The 17831-nt window shown below is 20.7% G+C and overlaps 4 protein-coding genes across 4 annotated transcripts in view; all 4 read left to right on the plus strand.

The window, feature by feature from the left end:
* The window catches only part of PF3D7_1123100 (calcium-dependent protein kinase 7), a gene marked incomplete at both ends in the record, with an annotated part of 6959 nt that extends 635 nt beyond the window's left edge, over positions 1–6324 (plus strand). Inside the window, one exon of the mRNA XM_001347877.1 lies at positions 1–6324. This exon is cut by the window's left edge and continues 369 nt beyond it. Coding sequence (XP_001347913.1) covers positions 1–6324 — 6324 coding nt within the window.
* A 1903-nt stretch (positions 6325–8227) lies between these two features.
* Positions 8228–11069, plus strand: PF3D7_1123200 (leucine-rich repeat protein; the record flags this gene model as incomplete). The annotated part of the gene is made up of 3 exons (XM_001347878.1): positions 8228–10502; positions 10693–10802; positions 11010–11069. 3 exons carry the CDS (start codon positions 8228–8230, stop codon positions 11067–11069), a joined length of 2445 nt encoding a protein of 814 aa, XP_001347914.1.
* A 753-nt stretch (positions 11070–11822) lies between these two features.
* Positions 11823–13892, plus strand: PF3D7_1123300 (RING zinc finger protein, putative; the record flags this gene model as incomplete). Its single annotated transcript, XM_001347879.1, has 1 exon — positions 11823–13892. One exon carries the CDS (start codon positions 11823–11825, stop codon positions 13890–13892), a length of 2070 nt encoding a protein of 689 aa, XP_001347915.1.
* Positions 13893–15727: 1835 nt separating this feature from the next.
* PF3D7_1123400 (translation elongation factor EF-1, subunit alpha, putative) lies at positions 15728–17524 on the plus strand (the record flags this gene model as incomplete). The annotated part of the gene is made up of 2 exons (XM_001347880.1): positions 15728–16493; positions 16623–17524. The coding sequence occupies 2 exons, from the start codon at positions 15728–15730 to the stop codon at positions 17522–17524; spliced, it is 1668 nt and encodes a 555-aa protein (XP_001347916.1).
* Positions 17525–17831: the final 307 nt, after the last annotated feature.

Consider the following 17831-nt stretch of genomic DNA (forward strand, 5'->3'; position numbering starts at 1 on the left):
GCAGATGATGAAAATGAAGATCATGAGAATGGAGATGCTATTATAGATTCTAATGTAGGTACTAATTCAGATGGTAATATAGATATCGATTCAGATGCAGATGTCGAATACAATGATAGTGATAGTGATGATTTTACTATAGATGATGATGAAGATGTGGATAGTTTGGATGACATAAGTGATTCTTTTAGTAGTGCTTATGAGGATGAAGACGAATATTCAAATAATAATAATAATAATAATAATAATAATATAGAAAATATGAACATAAGTTCAGATAATAAAAATGTGGAAGAGAATAATATAGGAAATTGTAGTAAATGTATAAAACAACAAAAAAATAAAGCATTAAATGCAAATATAAATAGCAAGAGGAATGCAAATGGTAATAATACTTCATTAAATGTAAAGGAGCTAGCCAAAAAAATACGAAAAGAAGAAAAAAGAAAATTTGTAAAAAAATTGAGAGAATTAAACGCAGTACATTTGTATAAAGATAATCAATTAAGTAATAAAAAAGAAAAAGATAAAGAAAGAAAAAAAAAAAATAAAGATCCAAATGTTTCTAAAAATTCTCCTTTTTTTAAAAGTGAAAGTGAAGATTATAATTCTTCATCGAGTAACAATACAGATGCTTTTGTTCATGATCATATAAAATACATAAATAAATATAAAAAAAAAAGTTTAAAAAATGAAGTTAAAAAAAATGGACACAAATATAAAGATACAACAAATCCATATATATCCTCGACTACAGATAGTTCAACAAGTAATGAAAGTAATTATAACATAAATAATGATGAATTTGAAAGTTGTAGTTCAAATAAAGATCACAGAGAAGTTTGTTCTAGCGACACGTCAGATTCATTTATTAGTATTTATGGATATTTGATAAAAAATCGAAGGAGCAAAAATATAAAAGAAAAGAACCATCATAGTAAGGAGAAAGATAAAAAAGATCAAGATGTAAAGGGAAAAAATAAAGCAGATGATAATATTAAGAGGAAGGAAAAAGGAGATGATGAAATTAAAAGGAAGGATAAACCATTAGATGATATTAAAGAAAAAGAACAAATAAAGTACGAGGCAAAAAATAAAGACCACAAAATGAAAGAAGAAATATCAGAAGGAAAAGAAAATTTAAAATACAAAGATGTTGAAAAAAAAAAAGATGGTGAAAAAAATAAAGATGGTGAAAAAAATAAAGATGGTGAAAAAAATAAAGATGGTGAAAAAAATAAAGATGGTGAAAAAAAAAAAGATGGTGAAAAAAAAAAAGATGGTGAAAAAGAAGAAGGGAAAAATGAGGAAAAAGAGAATGAAGAAGAAAACAAAATAAAAAAAGAAAAATGTTTTACAAGAAATGATATAAATATATACAAAAAAGAAAAGAAAAAAGAAAAAAAAAAGAATAAATTATATGTAAACGAATTTTGTCTACCATCCAAAACTGCTAGAAGCATATTAAATGATGAAGAAAATAATAAACCATCAGATAAAAATGTTGATGTTGAAGCGATCGTAGATATTATGTTAGAAGAATGTGAATTTTTAGATAATGATAAAATAACACTTATACAGTTTAAAAGTGTTATACATAAATATGATTTCTTTTTATATATATTTTTTAATTGCCTACATGAAGATATTTGGGGCTTACAAGGAAATGTCTTATATGGTAGAGATTATATAAGTAACTTTGTTATAAAATCGGAAAATTTTAAAAATAAAGAAATTGAGCAAGATGAGGATGATGCTATTACTGAAGAATTATATTTTAAAATAAGACAACTTTTTATAGTTCAAGCTCCTGATTATGATTGTGTGAATGATGATTTGTGTGTAAACTTTTTAAATACAAAGAACATAGAACAGGACATAAAGGAAGATGATGAGGAAGAAAAAGAAAAAGAGGAGAAAAAAAATGGTGCAGATAAAAAGGACACCATAGAAAAGGAAGAGGAAGAATATATAACAAATAATTTTAGTAAGGATAAAAATGACACATCTATAAATAAGAAAAAAACAAAAAATGAAAATAATGCAAAATTAGTTAGCTTTGTTAGTGATATAAAAACAGGAGAAGAAAATATTGTTGACAAAGATAAAATTAAAGAATATGAAAAGGAGTATTCTATTCATAAAGATAAGGATGATAAGAAGAATGCTAATAGTTCTTTTGAAAGTGAGCATGAAGATTTAAAGCGCCAATTTATAAATATGAAAGAGAAAAAAAAGAAAAGCTTAAAAGAAAAAGATGAATTGAATAATATGAAAGAGGATAATAAAATATATAAAAAATTGGAAGAGTACGATAAGAAGAGCATTAATAATATAGAGAATCAAAATGAAAATCAAAATGAAAATCAAAATGAAAATCAGAATGAAAATCAGAATGAAAATCAAAATGAAAATCAGAATGAAAATCAGAATGAAAATCAAAATGAAAATCAGAATGAAAATCAGAATGAAAATCAAAATGAAAACCAAAATGAAAATCAAAATGAAAACCAAAATGAAAACCAAAATGAAAATCAAAATGAAAATCAAAAGAATAATAATAATATATTGAAAGAAAAAAATTCGTATGAAGACGATAAAGGAAAAATTAAGGTAATAAATAATGAAATAAAGAAAAGTGTACATCATTTATCTGACAATGTATCGGATTTGTCATATGATGAAAAATGGTTAAAATTATCATCAAATGGTACAAATAAAAAAAAAGAATTAAATAATGATAATAGTAATAATTTTGATGAATCTCAAAGAATTCAAGAATACCAAAACGATAATAAAAATAATGTTATTGAAGAGAATAATATTTTAATTAACCAGAAAAAAAATTCACACAATATGAAAGAGGATTCAATAAATATCCAGGTTGATATGAAAAGTAATATTCATATGAACATTATTATTAATAAAGTGAATGATATGAATGATGTGAATGATGTAAATAATGCGAATGATGTAAATAATGTGAATGATGTAAATAATGTGAATGATATGAATAACGTGGAAGGTATTAATAATGAACAAAAGGAAAACGATTTTGTTAAAATGAATAAACAAAATACGAATAGAAATGAACTCATGAGCAAAAAGGACATTGTAGGTAAAAATAATACTACTATTATTAATAATAATATGACGAATTTAAACGATGATTTATTAAATGTGGAAAATACAGAAAATAAGAATAGATATGAATGTGATTTCAATTTGTTAACAAATCAACTTAATGATATATTTTCAAAAGAAATTGTAGAATTTATCCAAGCATCTAAAATTAGTTTTAATATTAATGATGTTTGTAAAGAAAGAAATTTACACAAGAAAAAAGAAAGACTTCAGAAAGGTCGTCGAAACTATTTGAAAAATAATAAAAACAATTTAAATATATCTTTAAATTATCAGAAGCAAAAGAAGTATCCATTTAATAAATTATTCTTGGAAGAATTGGAAAAGGATGAAAAAAATGAAGAAATTAATAAAGCAGAAGAACATGTAACAGATGAATCATCTTTTGAATATAATCAAAATGGTGTTTTTCGTAACAAAGTAGTACCCACTAAAACAAATAAAAATGTCTCAACAATAAATAATCAAAACAATGAAGAAGATATGAAACAAAAAGAAAAAGATGTGAACGAACAAACCGTAGAAAAGAAAGAAGATAATAATATTCTTATTAATAAATTATGTAAAAAAAAAAGTTTTTCAGGATTGAAATTACAGAATATAGAGAAAATGGATATATTAGAAAAGTTTGGGTTGTCCTATAAAAAAAGTGAAAAAACAAGTCTGGGTTGTTCCATATTTCACAATAAAGTAGATGAAAAGAGAGGATCTTTTAGTAAGAGTCAGGATGGAATTGAAGCTGATGTAATAAAGCAAGGGGAATTAAATAATGAAAAGGTAAAGAAGAATGAAACAAATGATGATAAAGCAAAGAAGAACGAAACATATGATGATAAAGCAAAGAAGAACGAAACATATGATGATAAAGCAAAGAAGAACGAAACATATGATGATAAAGCAAAGAAGAACGAAACATATGATGATAAAGCAAAGAAGAACGAAACATATGATGATAAAGCAAAGAAGAACGAAACATATGATGAAAAGGTAAAAAAGAACGAAACATATGATGAAAAGGTAAAAAAGAACGAAACATATGATGAAAAGGTAAAAAAGAACGAAACATATGATGAAAAGGTAAAAAAGAATGAACAAAAATGTGAGGATTTAAAAGAACCCATTTCGAACGTAGATAAAATAAGTTATCAAAAAAGTACAAGTGATAAAGATTTAAGTAAAAAGAAAAATAGTAATGTCGGTGCTTTGAATAAAATGGATACTTTTAAAAAAGATGAAAGTTCAAGTAATGATATGGCAAGTTCTTATTTTTCTAGTAATAAGAAAAAGAAATATGATTTAACAAAAAAACATGGAAAAGATATAAATTTATATTCATGTCCAAATTGTAAGGGTCCCTTTTTAATGTGTCCAAATTGTCATTGTAGATATCCTAGATTTTGTGTTAATGATAATAAGATAGCAATGGAATGTGAATATTGTGATTGTGAGCATTGTTATTTTTATAATTGTATATATTGTAATTTTGATTTCCAGAAATGCTTAGATATGATAAAAAAGAATTCTCTTAAGGAAGGTATATTATATAAAATAGGAAAGCATTTACATCAGTTTAAAGCTAGATATTACATATTGTTTGATAATTTATTATATTATTATGATAAAAAAAGGAATTTAAAACCTAGAGGTTTTATGTTTTTAGAAGGTTGTTATGTTGAATTAATTGCAAAGAATGATAATATTAATAAATATGGTTTTTCTATATGTCACAAAGGTACGAAACAAGTACAGAAACGTAATTTATATGTAAACACATTAGAAGAAAGGGATGAATGGGTACAAGCGTTATATTCATCAACCAAACAGAATACATTATATAATTTATATGAATTACATGAACAGTTAGGGCAAGGTAAGTTTTCAACTGTTTATAGAGGTATAAATAAACAAACAAATTCTGAATTTGCCATTAAAGTTATTGATAAAAGATCTGTATCAATATATGAAAAAGAATTATTAAGAAGTGAAATATCAATATTAAGATTATTAAGGCATCCAAATGTTATATACTTAAAAGAAATAATTAATACAAAAGAAACTTTATATATATCCATGGAATTAGTAAAAGGGGGAGAATTATATGATTTTTTATTAGCTGAAACACGATTAAGTGAAATTCATGCAAATAAAATTATAACACAATTAATAAAAACAGTAGCATATTTACATAGATGTGGTATTATACATAGAGATATTAAACCAGAAAATATATTACTAACAGATAAATCAAGAGATGCTCAAATAAAATTAACTGATTTTGGATTGTCAACATTATGTGCTCCAAATGAATTATTGAAAGAACCATGTGGAACCTTAGCCTATGTAGCACCAGAAGTTATTACATTACAAGGTTATAATCATAAAGTAGATGCATGGTCTATAGGAATTATATTATATTTATTATTAAGTGGTAAATTACCTTTCCCAATTAATAAAAATACAGAAATGAATATACAAAAAAATTATGTATTAAGTTTTAAAGATTATATATGGAAAAGTATATCTTCATCAGCTAAAGATCTTATATCAAAATTATTAGAATTAAATGTAGAAAAAAGAATTTCAGCAAATGAAGCTTTAGAACATATATGGGTGAAGAACCCAACGGCTGTAATAAATGAAAATTCATTTATATATAAAAATGAAGAAATTAATATTTTAAATTTACAAGATGTTAGTGTTAGTACATTTAATATACCAAGATATACACCTTTACATATTGAAGAAGAAAAAAATACAGAAGAGATAGAAAATAAAGAACTAATATTCAATATTCATGAAAATAATATTTTATGTGAAAATAATGATTCTATTGATGAACCCGTTATACCATTACCATATAGTAGTGCCCCACTAAAAGAACATATTAATGAGAAAAAAAATATACAAAATATATCATCTCCAATGGAGGATATATCAATGAATAAGCAAGAAAATGCTGTATATGAATCCATAAATAAAGAAACATCAAATCCTATGAAAAATTGTTCACAAAATGTAAGGGATCAAAATGATACGACACCTCATCATAATAATGAAAATCAAAATGAGCAAGGAAATCTAAACACTTGTATTCATAAAATTAACGAGTGTAAAAAGAGTTCAACAGATGGACACACTGTCCAAATAAATGATAATACAAATAAAGAACATGATAAATAAGGCATAATTAAAAGTAACAATTATGGAAACGGAGTAGACAAAAATGTGTATACATATAAATATATGTATATATCATTTTTTTTATTTTATTTTTTGATACCCTTTATATATATATATATATATATATATTACATCAATAGTATATGAGTTTATATATATATATATATATATATATATATATATATATATATTTACCATACAATGAGATGAAAAAATGATGGTATAATTTATTATTGTTCCCAGTTTTGATATAATTCACATAAAATGTAACAATTATTTATATTTTATTTTTTTTTACAAATATATTTATAACATAAATTAATAAGTAAAATTATTTATTATTTCTATTATACATATATATATATATTAAAACTATATTTAATATATAATATTAAAAATAAAAAATAAAAAATATATGTATATATAATTGTGTATTATTTATTTTTTTTTTTTTTTTTTTGAAGAAAATATAATATATATATATATATATAATATAATATGTGTATACCGTATTTGTTTTTCTTTTTTTTTTTTTTTTTTAATTTAATAATTAGACACACATGTGTAAAATAAAAAAAAAAAAAAAATTCCTTCATCAGATAATTTTCTGGAATTTTAGATATTATATATTTTTTTTTCAATTAACATTTAAGAATACCTTTAATAAGTTTCAAGACAGGCATATATTAATAATTAAAAAATAAAATAATAAACTAATAAAAAAAAAGTACACAATATGTAAATAACATAATATGTGTACGTTTTTTTTTTTTTTTTTTTTTTTTTTTTTTTTTTAAATTATTTTGTGAACATTATATATTATTATATTTAAAAAAAAAAAAAAGAAAAATAAAATATTTATATATTTTATACAGAAATATTGTTAATGAAAATATTACATTAAAAATAATATATATTTTATATATATATAAACATTATATATTAAAACATTATATATATATATTATTATATATATATCAACTTAGTTTCTTCTTTTCTTTTTTTTCTTTTCTTTTCTTTTTTTTTTTTTTCTTTTTTTTTTTTCTTTTTTTTTTTTCTTTTTTTTATCTATTAATAATAAAAAAGAAAAGAAACGTACTTTATTATATTTTTTAAAAAATATAACATGTTTATTATAACATTATTTTATATTTCTATTATTATTTAAATTGGACAACAAAAAAAAAAAAAGAAAAAAGAAAAAAAAGTACACACATGTATATTAATCGTGAGAAAAATATAATTATATTATTATCATAATTGATATTGTATAAAGGTAGTGTGATTTTTATATTATTATAATATAATATATATATAAATTATTATTTTTTTTTTTTCTTTTATATTAAAGAAAAGAAATTCTAGTAATTCTCTACTTATTAATACTGACTTCTTCTGAATTCATTTATCCAAGTTAATTTGGGGATAGTAATACAAATAAATAAATAAATATAAATATAAATATACATATATATGTACATATAAATATATTTTAATATATAAAAATAAATAAATAAAACAACAAAAAAAAAAAAAAAAAAATATATATATATATAAATATATATATTGATTTACATATATATTTGTTTATGTATTAATATAATATTATACCTTCGTATTATGCATAACATATTAATGCGTATATAAAAAATGAAAAGAAAAAAAAAGTAAATGTTTGAAAATATTCATTTGATATTTTAAGAGGGTGTTGCTTCATTTCATCCTTTTTGATATACTTTATATATTTATATTTTTCTGTTTCTGTTTCTGTTTCTCTTTATTTTTATGTTTCCATTTATTTTTATGTTTATGTTTTTATTTATGATTATTATTCTTTTTTTTTTTTTTATGTGTGTGTAGTTATTTTAGGTTATTATAAATATATATATATATATATATATATATGTATATACATATACTGACCAGCATGGAAATTAAGAATAAATCGGAAAATTTAACTATTAGCAATCTTTTTAGAACAGGTGATAATAGAGGAAAGACAAATATGGTCATGGATAATAAGAGCAAGCTAATAATAGATAGTGAAAAGAAGAAAAACATATGGTCTATATTTACGAAATTAGATGATAGTAATAATAAGAAAGATGACGATGATTTGAATAGTAGTATTAATTTAAATGATAATTGTATTAATTATGATGAAAATGAAAGTATCGAGAATTTTTTTTCTCCAAGAAATATAATGGAAAAAGATAAAAAGAATATTACATATTCGAATGGTACCTTATTTAAAAATACAGAAGAGAATTATGAAATTAAAAATGAAATAGAAAATATATCTAATAGTTTTAAACGTAAATATAATATATTATTAACAGAAAAAACGGATGATAATATGTTAAATGATATAATATCAATTAAAAAGATGAAGAAAGATCAAAATGTGAATTGTCCAAGTTATAATTCTTATAGGGAGTTTTTTTTAAAAAGTGGGGGAAACAAAAGTATTAGTAATAGTAATAGTAATGGTCATAGTAATAGTATTAGTCATAGTAATAGTCATAGTAATAGTCATAGTAATGGTCATAGTAATAATTGTTATACACTTAATAGTAACGATTTTGCCTTAAATAATAATAATACAAATTTGATTATTTGTGCTAATAATGAAAGCCCATTTAGTAGTAATAGCTCTTTTATGAATAATAAAATGATATATAATAAAATAGAAAATGATGATATATCTAGAAGAATGAACAAAATAAATAATATAGAACATTTTAAACCTATTAATACATTAAATGATAAAAATATAATTATGAATACTACTTCTATTAAATCTACTACTTCAACAATTTCAACGAGTTCATCTATTACAACACATGCAGGTCCAATAAGAAATACAAAATATGTAGATGATAATGACATGAACAGTTCAGGACAAAATATTCAAATATACCATAATGTGGAAAAAGTTGATAGTAATAATAAAAATTATAGTAGTTACAATAATGTAAATCATTACAGTAATAATAATAATAATAATAATAATAATAATATTAGTAAGACAACAAATGTTATTAAGAAGAAAAATATTTGCGTACCTGTGAAAACCTTAAATATACAACATAAAAAAAAACTATATAATTCAACTCCAAATAAAAAAGCACATACGTTTCATAAAAATGATAAATTTGATATATTAGGTAAATTAGGTGATGATGTATTTAGATATATTATATCATCTGTAAAAAATAAAAATTTATTATTATTAAATAAAAGATGTTGTGAACTTATACGTTCCTTAAGAATAAAATTAATATATGATGAATCTTTAAAAAGTTCTATATCACCAGATAGTATAATGAAAACAATATATTTATCAGAGAATATTGAGATATTAGACTTGTCAGGTTGTTCTCATTTAACATCTCATCATTTTCAGGTTTTTGCTAATTGTAATAATATAAAATTTCAAAAGACCTTAAAAGTATTATGTTTAAAAAATTGTAATAAAATATCTGATTCAAGCTTAAAACTTTTATTACATAGATTCAAAAATTTAGAAGTAGTCGATATACGTAATTGTTATAAAATTAGTCATGAAGGTATTTATCCTTTAAAATTTAAACATACATTAAAAAAATTATATATGGGAAATCTTACTTCATCAAATGTAACAAATTGCCATTCCAATGATTCGTTAAAAGTATTATTTAATAGTAAAAAGGATAATATACAATTAGATACAGTTTTAAATAATTTAATAGCCTTAGAAATAATTAATGTAAAACTATTAGATGATATATCACATCTATATATGATTGCTAATAATCTAAAGATTCTTAATTTTAAAGGTTGTCCTATTGATGATACTTCTTCAAATTATTTTCAATATTTCAAAAACTTACTTGCTCTTAATTTGTCAGAAACAAATATATCGAATCATTTATTAAATGTCGTTATAAAGAATTCAACAAAATTAAAAGTACTAGATATTTCTAAAACTCCGGAAATACTTAATAGTACCATTTTGGAAATACCAAAAAAGTTGAAGCACTTGAAAAAGGTTAAGTTAGCCCACTTGCAAAACGTTGATAACTTTTGCTTGAGAGAATTTTTGAAGTACTGTAAGGATCTAACATGCATAGACTTTTCAAACTGTTGGAAAGTCAACAACACTTTTTGTAATCTAAATGGTTTGGAAATCGCCGCAGGTAATAAATAAATGAATATAAATGAATATAAATGAATATAAATGAATATAAATGAATATAAATGAATATAAATGAATATAAATGAATATAAATAAATAAATATAAATATATATATATATATATATATATAAAGAAAAATTACTAATACTTATATGTATACATTTATATATATAATCCTTTTTAATTTTAGGAAATAAATTAAAAGACATCGGAGCCTATCAATGTTCTATTGACAGAAAATCTTGCGAAGGATGTTTCGCAGAACTTGGATGTATATCCTTACGTGTTCATGTTTATAATGTAAAATATAAAAAACTAACCACACACATATGTATATAATATATATATATATATTAAATTAATTGTTGCATGCTTGGATATATCTCACATATATATGTAGATGCTATATTTTGTATTATTTTTTTTGGAAATATGTGTAAATATATAAATATATATATATATATATATATATGTTTTATTTTTTATTATTTTTTTTTTAATGTGTAGGAGCTATTTTTATTTGAGACATCCATTTATACTGATATTAAATTACTTGAAGACGATTAAATTAAAAAGTTTTTAATGTTTTTAATTTTTTCCACATCTTGATATAATAAAAAGAAGTTTATTAAAATATGTATATATATAATATGTATATATATTTTTTTTTTTTTTTTATTTTTTTTTAAATTAAATTATTTTTTTTAATGGCATATTTTTTTTGAATATATTCATTTTATAATATTAAGATATATATATATATATATATATATATATATATAATAGTGCATAAATAAATATATAAAATGTTAATGTATATATTTTATATATATATATAATAAATATATATTTTATATATTATATATTATTTTTTTGAAGTTACATTATTTTATTTTTTTTTTTTACTGTTTTTTTATAAAATATAATTTTTTTTAATATATATAATATATATTATATATATAATATATTATTTAGAATTTTTTTTTTTTTTTTTAAAGTTTAAAGTACATATAAAAATATATAATTTATTATATATAATAATAATAATATATTTTAATTTTTATTAAAAAAAAAAAAAGAGGAAAATTTTATAATAAAATATAATTTTTTTTTATTATTTTTTTCTTTTTTTTCATGTTATATATTAACAAAAGAAAATATAATAAAAATAAATTGATATTTATATGAATGAGTGAAAAATATTTAACATAAAAAGGTCAAACAATTGTTACAATAGGAATTAAAAGAAATATTTATATATTGTAATAAAAAAAAAAAAAAAAAAAAGGAAAATTTTAATGATGAACAATTATGTAAATAATGGCAAATGATTTAGGAGAAATATCAAATAAACAAAAGGGTTATATGGAAAATAATGAGAAAAATAGTGAAAAGAATAATGAAATAAATAATGAAGTGACATATAAAATAATTAATGAAATAAAAAATGATACTGTAAGAAATAATATGGTTAAAGAAGGAAATAAAAATATTAATAAAAAACATAATGAGAGTAATGTTAATATAGTAGGTAATAAAAAATATGAATCTGATATTAATATGAAAAACAAATCTGATGAAGAAAAATGTAAAGCATTTTTCAAACACGAGCCTTGTTTAAAAAATGTATTACGTAACATATTTTTAAAAAGTAAAAGTAATAAATGTTATGATGATGATAATAATAATGATGATAATAATAATGATGATAATAATAATGACGATAATAATAATGATGATAATAATAATGATGATAATAACAGCAGCAATAATAACAATGATGATAATAATAATGATGATAATAACAGCAGCAATAATAACAATGATGATAATAATAATGATGATAATAACAGCAGCAATAATAACAATGATGATGATTTTTATACTTGTACTAATACATCTATTGATAAAGAGATAAATAATAATAATGTGAAAAATAAAAAACAGAAAGAATGCATAAACAATGAAGAGAAAATACCTTCTGAAGTTGAATGTGCTATATGTATGAAATTATTAATTGTACCTGTTACCATACCATGTGGTCATAATTTTTGTAGAGATTGTATTGAGAAAGCAAAAGAATATAAAAATTTGTGTCCATTATGTAGATCTAATATGGGTGATAAAAAGAATATCAACCTTTTATTAGGAGAATTAATAAAACAAAAATATCCTTTAACATATTCGAAAAGGTTAGAAGAAATCGAAAATTTGAAATTAGAACAAGAAAAAAAAGTAATAAAAGAAAGAATTAATGCTATTAATAATTCATCTATTATTCCAATATTTAAAGCGCCATTAATATTTGGTCCATATTTCCCAGGAGAAGTATTTGATATAAATATTTATAATAAACGATTTATAGATTTAATATATTTTATATCTAATGAAGGTACATTTGCTATTACATCAAGCAAAGAAAAAAATGATGAAAAAAAATTATATGGAATACATGTTAAAATTTTAGAACAAAAAAAAAGTAATCAAGTTTTCTATTTAAAATGTGTAGCTAATTTTAGAGTACTATTATATAACATAACTCTTTTTACAGATTATGGAAATTTTGTGGGATTGCATTCTCCATTGTTCGATGAAAATATATCCATCAACTTTTTAACTTCTCATATTATAAATAATACAACTGTTCATACGGATAGTACAAATATTACATATGGTAATTATAATAATGAGCAAGATGTTGGTTTGTCTAATAATACCAATATTGGGGGGAAGGAAAAAATTGGAGACTTAAAAAAATTATTATACCAAATTGAAGTAGAAGAAGATATTAATTTAATTTCTTACTATTATGAACAGTATAAAAATATAACAAATATGGGTGAATTGATAGACAATAATAATGACAATAATAATAATAATGATGATAATAATAATGATGATAATAATAATAATAATAATAACAGTAATAATAATAGTAATAATAATAATAATAATAATAATATAACGAATATTGTTAAATACCATTGTTGTATTATATTATCCAAAATATGTTTATTATGTATTAAAAATCAACTTAATCGTTTTGGAAGTGCAGGAGTTATGTTATTTAATACAAAATTTAGAAATATAAAATTAACATCTTCTGAACCTTCAAAGGAAGAATTAGAAAAATTTTCCTATTCTTTAAGTTGTGCTATTATTTCAAGATCTGTACTAAAGTGGAAATGGTTCAAAATTACAGATACATATGAAAGATTAGAAAGTATAACACAATATTTCTTAAAAAAAAAAAATAAAAGTATTCTTGCTTTAGATAATTCAAGATCTCCATTAATACATAGATTCTTTATGTTAGATTCCATATCTTCTTCTTTAATCATACTTGTTTTTTTTTTAATTATTATTTGTATAAAATATTTTATATATTAACCATATAAAAATGGTGATATTTTTTTTTATGTATATTGAATATGGATATGTGCACATATGTATATAAGTACGTATGTATATATGTATTTTTTTTTAATTATATATTTAATTACTTAATTATTTATTATTATATTTATATATATATTTTAATTTTTTTTTTTTTTTATTTAATATTACATATATATTAGATATATGTATATCTTTAATTTTGGCATAATTATAATGCTTAGCTTTTTTGTTGAAATATAAATGTTTATTTGTATATATATGAACATTAAAAAAGTAAGGTATTCTCCCCTCTTCAACAATATATATATAATATGTGTGTATTTTAATAATTTGAAAAATTCTAATAAGCTTAAAATTAAGTTTAATAATATTTGTCAAATTTTCAAGTTCACCTGGAATAAAGATTTTATCAGATATTTATACATTTTAATAATTTTTTTATGATATATATATTTTTCCGGATCATTATTCAAATACGATATATTATACAATAATATATGAACATATATTATATATATGAAGAGATATACTACTACATAATATATATTTATAATAGTTTCTTTAATGTTTTTAAAATTGTAAAAAAAAATATATATATATATATATATATATATATGAAATAAAATAATAATATAAAATATTATATATAATTAAATTCTTAATTTTACGGAAATGAAGCATAAAAAAAGTGCATCTTATATAAAACATATAAAAAATATATATATATCTATAATATATAATATATTTAGGGTATATGTATATATATATTATATGTATTTATTTATACATTCATTATTATTATTATTATTATTTTTTTTTTTTTTTTCCCCCTATATATTCCTATTTTAAATTTTATAATATTATTTAGAGTGTACTCATAAATCAACAAAAGTATTATTAATTTAATATAATATTATGTTCAGTTATTAGAAGAAATTTATGTATTAATGAAAAAAAAAGAAAAAGAAAAAGAAAAAAAAAAAAAAAAAATACAATTGTGAATAATGACATATAGGACTTTGAATAAAAAATTATATAATGGGTATAATCATATAAAAATAATATATATAATATGTATAATATATAATTATATATATTATTATATGTACATATAAATATATTAATAAATAAATAAATATAAGCATATATTATATATATATATATATATATATTATATATATATTATATTTATCATATTATTTAAAATTTTTTTTTTTTAATTTTCAACATTGTAGAAAAATTCAGATAGAATATAATTTTATTATATTTCAATATATTATATATATATAATATATATATATATTTTTTTTCTTTTTAACATTAATTAAATATCACAAGAAAGCCCTTTTTTTTATTATATATTTTTGGATTAATAATATAATATGTAGTTCTTATCATAAAGTAAAAAAAAATATATATATATATATTTTATATATATGTTAAAATCTAATTCATAATTGAAGAAAAAGGATTATATAAAGTTTTTAAAATAGAAAGTAGAAAAAGAAAAAAAAAAAGGATATCATAAAAAAAAAAAATAATAAATGAATATTAAAATGAATTGAAGAGAGTGTCATTTTAATAGTTGGAATTATAAGTGTTTATTTATAATATTATGCTTTTATAATTTTTTTTTTTTTTTTTTTTTTTTTGTTCTAATTGATTTGTTAATTTGACTCCTATTTTGAAAGTAGGTTCTTTATTTCTTTATTCGTTTTATTTAATATTTAAAAAGTAAAGAAACATAAATAAATATATATATATATATATATATTTATTTATTTATTTTATTTTATTTTATTTTATTTTGATTTTCCTGTTCATAGATGAATGAACCTTTTAGTTTCAATGTAAATGCTCCTTCGTATTATCCTGGAATGAAATATAAGGGAGCAGGGGCAGAGGAAGATGATGAAAACAATAGTAACCTCGACAATACAAATAATGAGAATAATATTAATATGAACAATGATGTTAATAATGATTTGGATAAAATTAAAGAAGAGGAAGATATAAATGGTTCCGAAATTGTCGAAGATGAAAATGTTAATGATATAGAAGAAAAAATAAGCAAACTGGTTTTGAATGATGATAATGATATTATGAAAGACGACGTAGAAGAATTACAAGAAAAAGTAGAAGATAAAAAAATAAAAATGGCTGAAGTAGACCCAAGACCACACTTAAATATAATTTTTATTGGACACGTCGATGCAGGGAAATCAACAGCTTGTGGTAATATTTTATATATATTGGGATATGTTGATGATAGGACTATTGAAAAATATGAAAGAGAAGCTAAAGAAAAAAGTCGAGAAAGTTGGTTTTTAGCATTTATTATGGATATTAATGAAGAAGAAAGACAGAAAGGTAAAACAGTAGAAGTTGGAAGGGCACACTTTGAAACGAAGGATAGAAGATTTACAATTCTTGATGCACCTGGACATAAAAATTTTATTCCAAATATGATTAGTGGTGCTGCACAAGCAGATATTGGTGTTTTAATTATATCAGCAAGAAAGGGTGAATTTGAGACAGGTTTTGAGAGAGGAGGACAAACAAGAGAGCACACATTGTTGGCAAGAACATTGGGTAATCCAAAGAATTGATAATATATATTTATACATACATACATACATATATATATATATATATATATATATATATATATATATATATATATATATATCTATTTATTTATTTATATTATTTTCAATTTAGGTATTAACCAACTCATTGTTGCCATTAACAAAATGGACGATCCAACGTGCAATTGGAGTGAAAGCAGATATGAAGAAATACAAAAGAAAATAACTCCATATATAAAATCATGTGGATATAATATTAATAAGGATGTTTTTTTCGTGCCAATTTCTGGGTTAACTGGTCAGAATTTATCAGAACATGTATCAGATAAAAATTCGAAAATTTATGACCCTAGAGCTAGTTGGTATGATTTATCGAAACCAACATTATTTAATATATTAAATTCTTTGCCACCTCCACCTTGGGATGAAAATGGTCCCTTAAGAATACCTTTGTTAGAAGGATATAAAGATAATGGAATAATAGCTATTGGAAAAATTGAATCGGGGACATTATATGGTAATAATATGAATTGTACTTTAATGCCGAATAAAGTAAAAGTAAAAGTTATGAATGTTTTTTTGGAAGATGATGAAGTACCATATGCAAAACCTGGAGAGAATGTTCGTGTAAGATTATTTGGTGTTGAAGAAGATCAAATAAGTAAGGGTTTTGTTTTATGTGATTCAATAAACTTATGTTCAGTTGTTCATGAATTCATAGGTCGTGTTGCAATTGTAGAACTACTTGAACATAAACCTATTATAACAGCAGGATATTTTTGTATTTTTCATGCACATACTGCTTGTGAAGAAATACAATTTGTTGAAATGTTAGAAGTTATTGATAAAAAATCCAAGAAAAAAAAAACGAAACCAAAATTTATTAAAAGTGATTGTATTGTAACAGCACACTTTTTACTCTCAAATCCAGTCTGTGTAGAAGTCTACGATAATTTACCACAACTTGGTAGATTTACCTTAAGAGATCAAGGAAAAACAATAGCCATTGGAAAAATATTAGAATTGAAAGTTTAACCATCCTTAATACTTATTTTTTCACAATTAAGTAAAATATGTACAAATTAATCATTTATATAACACTAATAGTGGATTACACACATATATATGTATATATATTTATTTTTAATATAATTGACAGTATGTTTAATGTGAATAAATAGTTTATTCTTTAAACACTTTCAAATTAATATATAAAAATGTGTATGTACACACTTTATTTTTAATACATTGATGCTTAAAAAAAAAAAAAAAAAAAAAAAAAAAAATATATATATATATTATATATTTTAGCTAGCTGAATAAAATCTTATATAGAATTAAT

The sequence above is a fragment of the Plasmodium falciparum genome (assembly GCF_000002765.6).
Source record: "Plasmodium falciparum 3D7 genome assembly, chromosome: 11".
Classification (NCBI taxonomy): domain Eukaryota; phylum Apicomplexa; class Aconoidasida; order Haemosporida; family Plasmodiidae; genus Plasmodium; species Plasmodium falciparum.